Source organism: Cyprinus carpio, unplaced genomic scaffold (genome assembly GCF_018340385.1).
Source record: "Cyprinus carpio isolate SPL01 unplaced genomic scaffold, ASM1834038v1 S000006730, whole genome shotgun sequence".
Taxonomy (NCBI): Eukaryota; Metazoa; Chordata; class Actinopteri; order Cypriniformes; family Cyprinidae; genus Cyprinus; species Cyprinus carpio.
The window spans coordinates 99,728-115,610 of NW_024879333.1; the positions used below are offsets into that span (position 1 = coordinate 99,728).

The window sequence follows — 15,883 nt, forward strand, 5'->3', positions numbered from 1 at the left end:
CTCTCTCTCTCTCTCTCTCTCTCTCTCTCTCTCTCTCTCTCTCTCTGTCTCTCTCTCTGTCGCTGGTGCCGTTGTCCCGTGGCTGCCGTCGCATCATCAGGTGGGTGCTGCACACTGGTGGTGGGTGAGGAGAGACCCCCCACATGATTGTAAAGCGCTTTGGGTGTACAGTGTTTATCTATATCTATGTTGATGCACTAACATGCATAATTAATTATTTATATTTCATTTATTAGATATTAGGTATGTGTATCACAAATGAACATTCAATTATTATTATTAAACTGAACAATTGCAAATAGCAGCTAACTTAATTCACGTGATCCGTGTACTGCTAGGCATCTTTGGATTCCCCTTTCAGTGTAATTTAGAAAATCACTTGTGCTAATAAGTTGTTAAAAGTTGCCAAATAGATTTTAGAAATAGATATATTTGTTGCTAGGTGCTTTTGAAAGAAAAAGTTGCTAAGGTAGTCTGAAAAGTAGCTAAATTTAGCAACACTGTCCCAAACCCAGACCTCCACCCTCCAGTCGGCCCACAGCACGATAGTAGAGAATAAAGTACCGCTCCGTGGTGGATCTGCAGGATTACAGGAGCTCCAGAGACGTGGAGCTGGTCATCACCCTCGACCTGCTGCTGGGATCCGCTGCAGACACCGAGCTCAGCGTGGAGCAGTGGCAGCTCGTCCTGGACTCTCAGAAACACCAGATACTAGCTGGATCTTCTGCTCTCGTATCCTGTGGATGAAGACAAAGGATCGAAAGCCTAAAGAGGAAGATCCTGAGCCCGAGTCAAACTGCTGTACTTTAACCCTCTCAGCAAAACTACAGCCTGAGCCTTCCGCATCAGAACCTCAGATCACCGATTCAACGACCGAACCACAGACGCGCCGCGATCCAGCAGCGAACCGGACAGAACCGCAGGAGCCCGATCATTTACATCAGACCTGCTCTGTGGAAATGGACTAAGATTAAATTAACACTCGACTCTTCATCAAATACAGTATGATACTGAGATTTTATATAAAACATTCACATACGCTCCAAATTCACTAGATTATCAGTTTGAATCATTTCTGGTCTAGTAGTGCAGTAGATGTGACATGCTGTGGATATTAGTGATAATAATGCATAACTGTTTCTGTTTTCTGTGCAAGTTTCCCAGCGAATCTGATATCACAGCAAACGGTGGAGATGAAGACGTCCGAGTCGAACACAGCGAGGGACGCATTATTTCCACACCAGCCACTGATGACAGATAATAATGCACCCATGAACCAGCAACACCGCCGCCGCATCACGAGGAGGACACTGAAGAGCCAAAGACGAGACGTTCTTCAGAAGAGCACAGCTGAGCGATTCAGGCAGAGATATTCTGAGAGAGATCGAGGGACTTCAGGAGAGGATATCTGAGGGATTATGGAGGATGTATTCTGAGGGAGTTGGAGGCGTTTTGTTTTCGGGAATATTTGTTTGGATTGTGTTTTAGTTCAGAGACACAAGTTTAATGTTTAAATGTAGAGTAAAATAAAACCCCTTTTAGTTTTGTTCAGAAATGAACTTAAAACAAAGACTGACCTTTTGGAGTAAAAATGAAAAAGCTTGATTGAAATAAAGGAAACTGAACAAATACAGTGAAATACAGAAGCCTGTGATGTGAAATCATCAAATCATTTTTCTTTGGCAGCTCAAACTTCTGTTTTTAATGAGTTTTTATTTTACAAAACATATGTTGCGACGCTGGAGTTTAAAGGTCTTTGTCCAGTGAACAAACCCTTAAACATCGAGCTAAAACAGAACAAACACTGAAACAGCGAGCAGCGCTCGTACAGACGGTCAGCGAGAGGTCATCTGAGGTCACGCTGCACGCAGCCGTCCATGAACTCACAGTAACACAGCAGCGAGCAGAAGTGCTTCTGCACCGGAGCCTCGGTGCCGCCCATGTTGTCCACTAACACCACGGTGTGAGCCACGAGGTGCAGGTTGATGCTGACGGCCGTCTGGATGAAGGAGTCCACACAGACCCGGCCGCAGTCGCAGGCTTTAGAGAAGTCCAGCTGGTGACACAGGTGCAGCGGCACGACGTGAGGGCCGTGTGGGACTCTGACAGAGAACAAGACAAGAACACGTTAGCAGCCGCAGGAGGGCTGTGATGGTACACGAGTCCGTACCAGAACTTCTCAGCACCGGTCTTTCGGTTCGGTGTGCAAATCCTTCCAGTTTTTCAGGAAATGTAGAGAATAAATACCATTTTGGTGCTCTCTGATGTGGTGCGACAGATCAGCGTATACCAGGGTTCCTCAAATCTTGTCCTCGAGGGCCAGTGCACTGAAGAGTTTATCACCAACCCTGATCAAACTCACCCACCTGTGATCTTCTAACGATCCTGAAGACACTGATTAGCATGCTCAGGTGTGTTTGATTAGGGTTAGAGCTAAACTCTTCAGGAAAGTGATTTGAGGATCCCTGGCGTATACTAACCACTCAGTTTAGAGGTCTTCTCCGGTCCTAAAATCTGTACCCGACCCAAATCACTTCTTGTCTGAACCCGACGTACATTAATTATTTAAAAAAAAAGAGAAAAACTTGACCCGAGACTGACCCAGCTGAATTTATTTTCGAATGTAAACAGCACTGATGTGAGTGTCCTGCTGACTGATTGGCCGCTTCTCCATTACTTTCATTTAACATTCATTTATTTAATTACTACTTCATATTATTGCCTGCCTGATGGGTACAAGTTATTTCTAAGTTCAGTTTTCAGCTGTGAGTGTGACCAGTGGATTTGAAAAATAAACGTGACAGTTTGATAAATTGAATCGATAGCTTTTCATGGCTAATCTTAAGCATAACTTACGATCATAGCATAATTCATGGCTTTGCTAGTGTTGTCTTTGAAGTAGTGTTTTATTTGGGGTAATGGTTTTGTTCATGGAAGAAAGCCCTGCATAGAAACGCAGCCGCAGTAATGAAGAGAGTGGGTTTTCCTGAAGGATCTCATATAAGACGGATTTCTGTGTGCTAGGTTATAAACGTATGCTTCTTTTCTCCGCGTGTTTCTCACTTAACGTGAACGTGCAAGTACACATCGGGATAGTTTAAATGTATTTGGGTCCATGTGAAAAAAAGCACTTATTTTAAATGATCTGAGACCCGAGGCCGCTAATACTGAACCTGACCCGTGTTCGAGGCACTCGTAGAAATTTTGGACCCGAACCCACACGGATCTCGGGTCAGACCTCAGTGAAGACCTCTACCTCAGTTCTAACGACAGCGTAATCATCAGTTCCTCTTTATTATAACGACAGCGTAATCATCAGTTCCTCTTTATTACTAGTTTTAATGTCAGACATACCTGTTCAACAACAATGGAAACTGAATAGAAAAACGTGACAAAGTTAATTTAAAAACAAATTAAATGTTTGCATACGTTTTTTTATTTTATTTGAGTGTTTATTAATATCGTTAATTTAGGTATTTCACGAGAACCGATACGATGGTACCAAGTCAGTATAAACATTTTAAAATCCTGGCGGTGCTTGTGTTTTTTTTCCTCAGCAGGGTACGAAGCGGCGGAAGCGAGGCTGCGGTGCTCCCGGAGCTGACGGTGACACCCAGAAGTGTTTCAGTCCACCCTCAACAGTGTTCGGAAGCTTACTTCGGAAATGTAACAGGTTACAGATTACAAGTTACACTATTTAAAATGCAATAGTAGTGTAACTATTTCAATTACTTTATTAAAGTAATGTAACATTAAATTTGATTGCTTTTCTAAATTTGTAACAAATGTTTTGAACTGTTAACCATGTTGAAACATGTAAAGCAGACAGGTTAACCTCAACTCAACACTGATTACGGTCAGGCTTTCAGAATCCTTCATCACTTGAATTAAGACGATAAAATTTGAACACATCCACCAAAACCAGACTTTAGTTTAGTTTAGTTTACTGATACAGTTTTTGAAACCAAATCTTTGCACAACTACAGGAAACACTGCATCTAACAATGATTTGCGGGGGGTTGTTAATTTAGAAAAAGCATACATCTCAATCTGAATAGGGTTATCTAACAAGCAAGTGTCCTATTCAGTGTACTAAACTCCTGAAACACTGGTGTGTGTTTGTATATAATATGAGGATAGTTTTCTCAAAATGCTCGTGAAGTGACTCAGAGCAGCTCTAGAGATCATGTTTGTGTTCATGTACTCATATTTACACACGCACGCTTCAGTATGTGTAGTGAATGAAACCAGTACGCCACTGAATTTAAACTAATGCTTGCATTCAGAGTATATGTGTGTGTGTGTGTGTGTGTTATGTTCAAGAACAAGTGTGTGTGTGTGTTTTTTTAATGTTAAACAAAGGAGTTAATGTTTAAGTTTTATTGCTATGTTTTTTCCAGTGGTATTAGTATCGAGTACTTAAGTTGTTATCGGTACCGACTTTTAGATCTTGGTATCACCTATCGAGATTCAGTAAACCATTGCTAAATAAAGCAATCAGTTTAGTTCAGCTGTAAGCGTCATGTTAGTGCAGCGTTTGGTGTGCTCCAGAGCGCTGGCTTGAGCGAACCGGTTTCCAAACAGGTCCAGGTTCTCCAGGCACAGCTTTCTGAAGCTGGCAGGAAGTACGGTGAGCTGGTTGTGAGCGGCGGACAGGAAGCGCAGCTTGGAGAGCCGGCCGATGTGGAAAGGCAGCCACAGGAGCTTGTTCTGGTCCAGTTTGAGGTTGACCAGCTGCTGCAGCTGACAGAAGCGAGCGGGCAGGACCTTCAGCTGGTTCTGACTCAGGTCCAGATGCTGGAGAGACGTCTGCAGGGTCGAGGAGCACAGGCCGTCGCCGAAGCTCTCCAGCTGGTTGTTGTGGAGAATCAGCTCTGCGAGGCAGCTCAGGTCACCGATGGTGGAGGGCAGCTTCTTGATGTGGTTGTTGCTGAGGTCCAGCCGGCGCAGGACTCTGAGTGACAGCATGCGCAGGTCCACACGGGTCAGTCTGCAGTACGACACCTGCAGCTGCTCCAGAGAGTACGGGAAGCTGGACGTGAGCGGGTAGTCCTTCTTGGTCCAGAATGCTGAGCTTCTTCTTGGGTTTCTCCACATCGCGGGTGCGGGCCGGGCCGAGGGCCGACAGGGGGAGCGAGTCCGTGTCACTTCCTCTGTGTGCCAGCCGAGCGGCGGAGAGGAAGCTCTTCAAGCTGCTGATGTCCGCCTGACACACACACACATACACACACACACACACACACACACAGAGACAAATCAAGCGCAAACCATTTCAGAAACCATTCGTATCTTCAGCTGTTTAATAGCATCAATCTTCTATTTATGTAAAACCAGGTCTGTGCAGGAACTAGAGCGACGCCAGCAGATATTCCCCCGACGTCTGAGAATCAGGACAGATCACAGTCGACCAGCGGATACCGAGTTTAAACTTAAAAGGGTCATATGAGGATGCTAAAAATAACATTATTTGGTGTATTTGGTGAAATACAATTGGTTTACGCGGTCTATGGTTCAAGGAACATTATTTTTCATATACTGTATATTATAGTTTCTCCTCTATGCCCCGCCTTCTGATAAAGCTCATCTTTCTGAAAAGCGAGGTGTGCTCTGATTGGCCAGCTATCCAGTGTGTTGTGATTGGCCAAAAACCTCAAACGAGATGGAAATGTTACGCCTCTTAACAGATTTGGAAATAAACGTTTCCACGACAACAGAGACAGAGCAACACGGGTCATAATCTGAAAACCACACCCACAAGCAGAGCAATGTCTAAAAGCTGCTCTGTCTCTGTACTACAGCGAGAATAACAGGAGCGTGGGGGGGTTCAGGAGACAAGTCAACTTCTATAAAGAATCTCTCTTTGGGTTTGAGAATTTAGTCTTTGCAGCTTTACTGATCTTATCTATGCACGAACAACTTGTAACACTCCAAACACAAAGGAAAACTTTGTCGCCTCATAAGACCTCTTTAATATGATCAGCTATCAGCTCGAGTACAGCAGGAATCAGCACAGAGACGGTGAGTGACAAAACAGCAGATATCAATCCATTTTATTATTATAACATTATACTTGCAGCAAAAGGCTGGCAGAGGTGCAGAAGAAATACAGATTCACACAAAATAACCAATCATCCTTAGTTTATCAGGAGTTGAGAGTTATCAGCTCTGTCATTTATTTGGTTTACTACTACAAAAACACGATAATAACTGCACTATGGGTTGGATATATGATGCAGAAGCATTTATTTAAAAAAAACCCGTGACAGCACAACTTCTCCGAATAGAACTGAAAGCAGGTCTTTACTTTACTCAGACAGATGTCAATCGCAGGCTCCTTCAGCCGAACCGTGGCTTTGCCTTCTTCCACGAACCTGGTGAAGAACTTCTCGATGTTCTGCTGCAGCTGCAGAGAAACACACACACACACACACAAACACACACACACACTCAGCAGCTGGTCCACAGCAGACACGCGGCACAGAGAGCGCTCGGTCCTGCCTTGTATCGCGCTCCGCGGCGGTGTCTGGCGGTGCAGATGAGCAGAAACACGCCGCGCTCCGCGAGCCTCCCGAGGGACAGAACCGCGCGGCTGGACCGGCCCTTACTCCTCACACCGACCGACGGTAACCACCGGCTCACCACCTCCACGTCACACCGCAGCTGCATCCCGCACGAGTCTGAAACACACCGCGGTCAGTCTCGACAGGATATCTCCATTAAACACGACAGTGAGAACACTGGATTGGTGTCTGGTCACGAGACTAACTGGTTATAATAAATCGTTATGTGCGAGGTAAATAAACTCTGACTGAAAACAGTAAACAAACCTGAATCGTTCTTCCTTTCAATCGATTATTAGCAAACCAGCAGATCCATAGTAAGACCAAATAAATCCGATCTCACGCCGAATAATTAAAATAATTAATCTGACAGCAAAACACGGTTAAATCATGTTTCAAACAGCGCACTTGAGCGATCTTTCATGTTTAGTTACGTACCGCGCGCTTATGTGTCGCGCATGCGCGGTGGACACTGACTGACCTCACTAATATGGCGGAGTAACTTTACCAGAAGATATCCCCAGTGAGGCCTTTCTGCACTGAAATAGTTTTAGCGCTGCTTATGACAAGCTACGTTCCGTGACTCGTTCATGTAACCCACAGAAGCGACAGCATAGTTAGTGATGGATGGACAAATGAAGCACTGAGTCTTTCCTCTGACTGCATCGGGAAAAGATTCAAAGCTTAGAGAGTGTCGAAAACATCAAAACAATCTGCTGGTTAGTAAAAAATACGGCAGCCAAGAGTGTATGTGTGTGTGTGAAAAAAAACAAGATTATTCTGATCCCAGCAAAAGGATGGATTTCAGGAACAAAAATGTAATAAAACTTTAAATCTGGTCCAAAAAAATCCAAAATTTGTAACATGTGATATATCCCCAGATAGATGTCAATAATAAATAAATTGTCATTTAAATTGTTTATTTAATCACTGATTGTAAACTACATGTGCATGTCCCTTTAGGGGCTCCGTAGAGCACTAGTGATCCAGACTTGAGATCTGAAAGGGTGTATCTGGATCAGGGTGATCCGCACAGAAGTAATGGGTTCCCTGAACCTGGATCACAAAACACAGGATTCCCAAATCCAGATCATTCTGATCCAGATTAAACTTCCTGAACAACCGGACCCGGAAACATCACGACTCAAGCAGACTGCCTTTTATTTCGTGTACAATAAAGCAAAGTTGTAGAATATAGCATTTCGAAGCCAAGGCCATTATCACAGAACGCTTGAGTCCCCAAAAAGGAGTTAAATGTTTAGATTGAATATAGTGTAGCTAAGGTCTCGTGCGGTGGGCTTCGACTCCTCGCCGAGGCTGTGGGGTTCCCATCTGATCCCTGCTCTGCAGCTGCGCCTGATGTTGACCTACGACCCCGAGGAGCACATCAGCACCCCTGCTTCAGAGAACTGAGGTACGAGCATTCGAGCCTTCAGAAACCGCTTCACGCGGGGGTGTGTGTTCCTGAAGACATCTGACCTGTAAATGCACTCCTCAGTGATGTGAGTCTGTGATATCACTCACTTTCAGGATAAACACTAGCCGTAGGATCGGGAACACAAGGCTTATTTTGCGTGACGCTGATGGAAGGCCGAGTGAAGTGTAGCTGTGCCTCAGCTCTTTCTGTGGTGTTTCTGCAGGATGTCCGAGAGGACAGCAGTGAGTCTGCGGAAGGGAGAGTCCAGCGGGATCAGCTGTGGGACGTCAGGGAAGACAGGAGCCTCTTCACAGCACACCAGCTTCTTAGACACATTCACAAACACAAGTATTAACAAGGCACTAATCATGAAAACGTCATCCCTTCAGACATTAATCACGTAAACGAACAGCGCTGCAGGAGCTGAAGTGAACGCGAGTACATACACTGACTGATGTTGTGAAAGCACTCTTTGTATTACAGTGAACAAAAACAGAATCAGTATTGTGCTTCTTTAGAATATGATTTCAGGAGGGCATTTTTGTTGTTAACTTCAGTTAATACTAGTGCTGTCAAACGATTAATCTCTACCAAAACGTTTTTGTTTGCGTAATATGTGTGTGTACTGTGTATACTTATGCACATATAAATACATTCACATGCATATAATAAAAATGTAACGTTTATTATATATAACTTATATAAATATATACACAAATACATGTAAATATTTTCAACTTATATGCTGTTTGTGTGTCTTTATATATACATAATAAATGTACACCGTACACTCACATATAATGTAAACTAAAACTTTTGGAAGTGATTATTCGTTTGACAGCAGCACTGATTAATATATTAAACATTATTCAATTTCATTATTCAATTTCAGTTGTATTTTGTCGTCATCTGATAAACATGTTAAATAAACAGTTCAATATTGTTTAGTCTTTCACTGAATGCATTCTGACGGAGAAAGCAGTACATAAAGAGTTAAACTGACAGACACCGGTCAGCGTGTGTATGTTCCTCTGCAGGCCTCGCAGCTCCCTCTGGAGCTACCAAAACTCAGCGTGGTCATCCCTTACCCAGTGTCCAGCTTCCCAGCGCTGACCGCTTCACACCGCAGCTCTCTGCCTGCCATCTGCAAAAAGTGCCACTCGCTCTGACCAAAGACCATGTAAGAAATGTAGAATTAAAATCTGCTGCTTTCCATCATTTAACCTGAACCCGACGATCCTCTGAGACAGCCATGCGTTCCTCCGAGATCTCTTGTTCCTGCTCTTATTACACATCTCACATCTGCACAGAAGTCTCAAGAATATTATGGGAGTAAAGTTCAACAGGATGCTGGTGTGCTGTTATCTTTCCTCAACTTTAAAGTCTTCAATGAAGGGGTTTTACTTCACACGCGCTGCAGACTGCCATGTTTTGACATCATTACTGTACACTGATGCACATTTAGCAGATCTGTAATTATCCGTTTGGTGATTTTACATTCATGCATTTTAGCATGAAATTTACCACAAAATCTTCCTTTACATTAGTTTTTCTGCGCTTTTTTTTTTCCAATTAGGGTTAGAAACAATCAATCTTTTCCAATCATCTTAAAAACAACACAGGGTGCTCAAACAAACACATTTTCAAAGGTTATGAATGCTGTCTGATGTACAGTAGAACAAAAATCCCCCAAAACAGGACAAGAAGTGTTATTCAGTCACACTGGAGCAGCATAAAAAGGCACAAACCTGTAATAAGAGCAGCAGCTCTGCACTAGTTAGTGGTCTAGAGAGAATAGTACACAAAACACAACAGCCACACAGATACACACCAGACCAAACATACATGGACTTCTTTAATGAAGAACAAAATGTGAAATGCAAAATGTTAACAACATGAATCAAAAAATATGAGCACTTCCACATCCTGGTCTTTCCCGGTTAGTGTGTGTTTCATCGACAGTGATTGGTAGTCACAAAAAAGGGTACGTTAAACGTCTAATAGTGTCACACAGATTCTAGTGATGACGAGCCGCTCTAGTGGCTGTTGTTTAGTAGTACATAGAATAAGTCTGCGGTTGGTAAGCAAAATATGAACTCTTTTGTGCGGTTTGTTTTCTCTGCGTCTGTTAGACTTCCTGAGCGTCAGACGTGTGTGAATCTGTGACCAGAGACGAGCCATTCTCTTACATACATCTCCTATATCAAAATACATCTGGGGACTTCTGTACAAGAGACAGGAAAACCAAACTAAACAAACAGAAACCTGCATATTTAAGATTATTTTTAATATTAGGTCTATTTTTCTGCTTTAGAAATGTCACTATTTCCTGCAATGATGACAAACGTTCACTAGAGTTACTGATCATTTGCTTTTGCCCCAATAAATCACTGAATTACAATATTATACATATAATACAAAGCAGATTTTTATCTGAAACAATATTAAAATAAATGCTCAATAGATACAAAGTTTTAATCATAGTTCTCCACATTATACGGTCTGTGAGTCCTCGCACACAAATGTAAAGCCATTCTCTTCTAATAAACTATTAAGTGCAAACAAATGTTCTTTAAAAAACTATGATTGCAGCATCCAGCTTTTCAGATTCAGATTTCAAGACAGAGGATATTAAAGCCAAGTGCATCAAGGCCTTCCCCAAACATCTCTCTCTTTCTTTTTTGATCCTTTATGGTAGTGACCAAAAAAAAAAAAAAATCAAAAACAAAAATAAAATCAGTGCAAAGTTCCATAAGAAGGAGGGTGAAAATGAAAGTGTGTTTGAAGGATCTGGGCTGATGTTTGGACCAGCAGGTGTTTCTCAGACCCACACCTCAGGCTCAAGCTCGAAATACACAGCAGGAAAGAATAACAGAGAGATGCATTTGAGAGTGAAAGCAACAAAACAATTAAATAAATACTCAGTGAGAACAGAAGAAATGGAAGGAGCCCGCGGCTGCGGTACAGTCTTTCCACGGATTCACTGCGAACACGGGCCTCCGGAGCGACAGAAAGAGCAGGAGAGAGGAACACAAGGAGCTCGGAGCGGAGACGGATCTCATAGCAGCAGAAATAGAGGCTATACTACTGTTCCACTGGGAGAGTTGGCTTGGTTCTGGGATGACAACAAACCCTGGAAGAAAGAAGAACAGACATTTGAACGAAGAAATATACAGGAGGAAAAACATCACACAGATCACACACACGATGAACTAGCTACAGACTTTACTAGCGCTCACAACACACACAGCGTTCACCGTAAACCCTGAAAACAAGCTCTTCTCCAAAGCCTTAACTCAACTAGAGACTCAAAAACAAACATTTCTCTCGGGTGTGTTTTAAAGTGAACAGTGATTTAAATACAGCCATTTCTCCCCGTTGCATATTAACGTGTATATCTTTATGTCGTCTTTTAATTTGTGGGCGCTGATGCTGATTGGTTGAGTTTGTGCAGCATTGGGCGCTGATGCTGATTGTGTGCAGCATTTTTTTTATTTTTTTATGTTTTTGTGTTATTGTGTGTAGTGTTTTGTAGTTTTTTAAGTTTTTAATGTTGTTGTTTTTGTTTTTTATTTATTAGTTTTTTTGTTTAATGAGATGTAGTTTTAAAAGGATTTCAGAGACGATCAGCGCTCGTGTTTCCTGACGAGAGCAGCTCACCTCGGCTCTGAGGACTCGTCGCGGGTAAACATGAGGAGATATAATTCCTTTTGGGGTAAATCTAACCGGTAATCTTTGCTCTTTATTCTATTCATCTATTAATATGTTTAAATGAAAAGAAAAGAGGCAGTGGTGTTTTAAGTCATATTTCATCTTATTGTAAATACAGTGAGGAATACTGCAGCAGTCAAGGCGAGCTGACTGATGTCATCAAGTGTGTGTTTGATTCAGTAGATCACAAATTAATGTTACAGAGACTTAGGTATATAGGTCTCAGTGAAGCGGCTTTAAAATGGTTCAAAAACTATCTTTCAGAACGCACTCAATGTGTGTGTGTTGAAAATTACAACTCACCTTTTCTTCATGTAAATACTGGAGTTCCTCAAGGATCGGTTTTAGCCCCTTTGTTATTTTCTATTTATATTAATGATTTCGGTCATGGAATAGACTCAGCTAAAATACATTTGTATGCAGATGATACAATTGTTTATACGGCAGCATTTTCTTTAAAACAAGCTTTACAGCAACTGCAGGATGCTTTTCTAATTATGCAGCGCTCATTGTTGCTGTTAAAATTGGTTTTAAACTCAAATAAGACAAAGTATATGATTTTTAGTCGCGGTCACACTACGGTAACAGATTTGACAATTAGAACATGGAATGGTTCACTTATAGAAAGAGTTAGTTCTTATAAATATCTAGGTATTTGGACCTTAGGGTTAGAAGTTAAACTCTCTAACCACTAGCCCACGACTTCCCGATATCGATAAGATAAGAGATCGTCTATTTTCATGATCTGATTTTATTTATGAATTGTGATTGTGTCATTTGTGGTACTGTCTCTGTGACTCTTTTTTGTATGAAACTTTATGTGCTGCCGTCTTGACCAGGTCTCAATGTGATTTCCTTGTTAAATAAAAGAAAAAAATAAACTCAACAGAATCGTGTCTGATTGGTTATGACACGCAACACTGTAAAAATGTGAAAAAAGAAATATAATGGAACGAATAAGCCCTAATATTAACTAGATAGTATTACTAGCCTGATAATAATAATGGTCTTGCTACTGTCAAAGGCATCAGTCACAGGAGATATCTCTGATTATCGTCGTCCATGCACGATACTATCACCTATCAGCACAACACTACTCTCAGAACGAGCGACTGAAGCAAACCTGGACTGACCGTGAATGCAGGGAGGAAGTCAGCTAAGAGCAGAAAGGAACTCACCAGCAGGGATGGACGATATCTTATCATTTGTGATATACCGGTAAAAAAATCTCCCCATGATTAGAATTAATGTTATTGTGATAATAACGATAAAGTCTAGTTGTTGACACACGGAGGAAGGCATACGCAAACTGAGGAGCTCCTTCTATAATCTGGAACTGGTTTGGTCCGGGCTGTGCAGTGCACAAATAATCAGTCTGAGCCTTGAATAAATGTACTACAGTAGCGATACAGTTTTTGTATGTGTATGAGCCTGTTTACAAACCTGTCCTCAAAGATATCATTTATTGACATGCTTTTTCTGCAAATTAGCTTAACATAAGTCAAGTGTTTGAAATAACTTTTTTGTGATCAGACGTGGTTTTAATATCACAGAATGAGACAGAAATCATACTATTTTATAGTATTATATGCCGTGATAAAGGCTATGTTGAGTAGTACTGCATTATAAAAATTATATTATAAATACCCAAGATTGCTTTAACACAGATAAACCGTATTAATGCGCAAATATTTTGTGCAGTACTTCAAGTTTCCTCAGTTAAAATGTCTCTATCTGCGTTTTATTCAGCGATAACTGGATACCTCTGTTCATATGAGGGATTTCACAGGAGATATCTCTGATTATCGTCGTCCATGCACGATAGCACAAGAGCGCCCTCTGGCTTCCAGTATGAACTAAACAGTCATTACATTACGTGTGTACTCCGTAATGCTCACTACACCCTCTTCTGGGTAAAAATAGGAAACATAATACTTTTCTCTAAAGCAGTGGTTCTCAACCCGCGGTCGTGCCCCGCCACTCTTGAGATGTTAAGGCAAAAGGAATCACTCACGCTATCAATCATATATGATCGTGGGGCACAGCTTGTCAGTGAACAACGGCTCTGTGTAGTAAATGCTGCTCCATGTGAAAGCACACACGTGTAGAGATTTACCGCTGATTACAGAACCGGCTTTACTGACAAGATGCAGATTAAAAATCACATGCGATTTATTGTGCAGCTCTATTAAGAATCACTACTCTGAAAAAACAGGATTTTTTTGTCTCCCTGAAATATCGTCATCGATAACGTTATGTCAATAAACACCAGAAGTTATGGAGATATATTTTGAACCCCAGACGCTCATCCCTACTCACCACTTTGCCGGGTCTCGCCCACGTGCAGATGAACCCCTCCTGACACGCGGTGACGATACAGTCCTCTAGAAAGATGAGCACGGTCAGTCTCTCGTGTGCGATCTTTTTACAGATGAGCGGCTCGAGCAGCGGCACGTCCTCCATGCGTGGACACAGCTGCGTGCCCAGAGTCTTGGCGGGGTCTGTTTTGGTTTTGGTCAGCAGGTTGAGCTTGTCGCTGCTCTTGCTGCTGATGTGGCCCATGCTGTGGTTGCGCTTGTGGTCTTTGTCGGGGTGCCGCTCTTTGCGGTCGTGCAGCGAGAGCGTGGCGAACTTGCTGACGCCGGCGGCGATGGGGTTGTCCGAGGCGGCGCTCTTGCTGTTAGCGGCGGAGTGCGGGAGACTGTTGGAGCGCGGCAGCGGCGCGGGGAGCGAGCTGGAGCCGTCACTGCTGCTGGCGTTCATCACGTTAGTGTGCGTCCGCGTCCGGGACAGCGGCAGGTGAGGGAACAGGATGTCCTCCGTCAGGTCCCACAGGCACAGCTGAGTGTCCTGCCCCACCGAGCCGAAGCGGTACGTCACGCTGACCGGCCGGCTGTCCGTCGAGTTGCGCTTGGACAGACGTGACTGTGTGCTGTTGGCCCTGTCTCGGCCGAAGTGGATTTGATCCTGGAAGTCCTCGTCGCTGCCGCTGAACTCCATGGGCTCGCTCTCCTCCACGCTGGTGGTGTAGTGGTCAAACGCCACCACGCTCACCCAGGACTTGTGTCCGTGTCCGCGGGCGATCACCCGGCAGTCTGCGAAGCACCAGACGGTCACCAGGTCGTCCTCGCCGCCGGCCACGATGTACTTCCCGTCAGGGCTCCAGCAGACGCACAGCAGGCCTCCGAAGTAGCTCTTCATGGTGCCGTGCAGCTCCACCGCGTCGAAGTTGAAGACCCGCAGGAAGCCGTCCTGACTCACGCAGGCCAGGAACTTCCCGTCGGGCGAGAAGGAGAACTCGTTCAGCGCGCCCTCGCCCACCGTCCACTTGAGCAGAGGGTTGCGCGTGGACTTGCTCTTGCAGGTGTGAACGCTGTAGTTCTCGCCCTGCTTCAGCAGCTGGTAGTGAGGCACCGTGGTGCCGCAGGTGTGCTCCACGTTATACAGGTACATGCTCCCGCTGGAGTGAGCCACGAGGAACAGGCTCTCGGAGCCCGGGACCCACTTCACACACGTGACCCGGGATTTATCTATGAGTCTCTGAGCGGTTCAGGAGGTTCATGGAGGAGAAGAGACAAGACAGAAGACATGGGTTAGTTAGAGCGGACGATTATCATCAATGCATCCAGCATTCCAATAGCTGTGTTTCCATCCAAAGATTCGAATTTAACTTCTGCACAAAACTGGAACATCGCATAAAACATTTGCGAATAAAGCACAGTTTCCATCCAACGAGTCAGAGAGAATAAAATCATCACTTCCTGATAAACTGAGAACAGTAGTTGAAGCCACTGAATATAATAATGTTCATATATGATGAAGGACTTGTGTCTCAGCGCGAGCAGAAGAAACACACTAAATGCTGTCAGTGCTTTCAGAGGTGGATGCTGCTGTTTGGGAACGCAGTCCTTTAAGACAATTCTACAGAAATACTTTGACCACAGACTTTGCTCAGGCTTTTCATTTCAGAAGCTGTGAAGGAGATCGGTGCGCTGTTAGTCCAGTTATCCGTCTCATAGCGCGAACTCACATGACTTTATCAGTGCGCATGGAGGAATTTATTCGGTAAATGTGTTTCCATCTGCCATTAATCGCATGGATGAGCTGTTATTACTTTTTTAGTTCTCATGGAGGAATTTTTACATTTTTTTTTTTTGCGAATTAAGGGATTTTTATTCAAAAGTTGGCGTTTCCA

At 43.4% G+C, this 15,883-nt stretch overlaps 2 protein-coding genes across 2 annotated transcripts in view; both read right to left on the bottom strand.

Annotated features, from left to right (window-relative positions):
* Positions 1–1,482: 1,482 nt before the first annotated feature.
* Positions 1,483–7,036, bottom strand: LOC109093241 (leucine-rich repeat protein 1-like). Its single transcript, XM_042755619.1, is given in 7 exon segments — positions 1,483–2,102; positions 3,355–3,374; positions 4,513–5,061; positions 5,063–5,206; positions 6,305–6,403; positions 6,499–6,677; positions 6,828–7,036. Coding segments are annotated over 6 exon segments (1,236 nt in total). The 5' UTR covers positions 6,667–6,677; positions 6,828–7,036; the 3' UTR covers positions 1,483–1,846.
* A 2,783-nt stretch (positions 7,037–9,819) lies between these two features.
* The window catches only part of LOC122144590 (WD repeat-containing protein 20-like), a 14,434-nt gene continuing 8,370 nt past the window's right edge, over positions 9,820–15,883 (bottom strand). Inside the window, exons 3-4 of the mRNA XM_042755620.1 lie at positions 14,008–15,228; positions 9,820–11,110 (exon numbers count right to left, since the gene is read on the bottom strand). Of these exons, the coding sequence (XP_042611554.1) occupies positions 11,057–11,110; positions 14,008–15,228 (1,275 nt within the window). The 3' untranslated portion in view covers positions 9,820–11,056. The remainder of the gene's footprint in view (positions 11,111–14,007; positions 15,229–15,883) is intronic.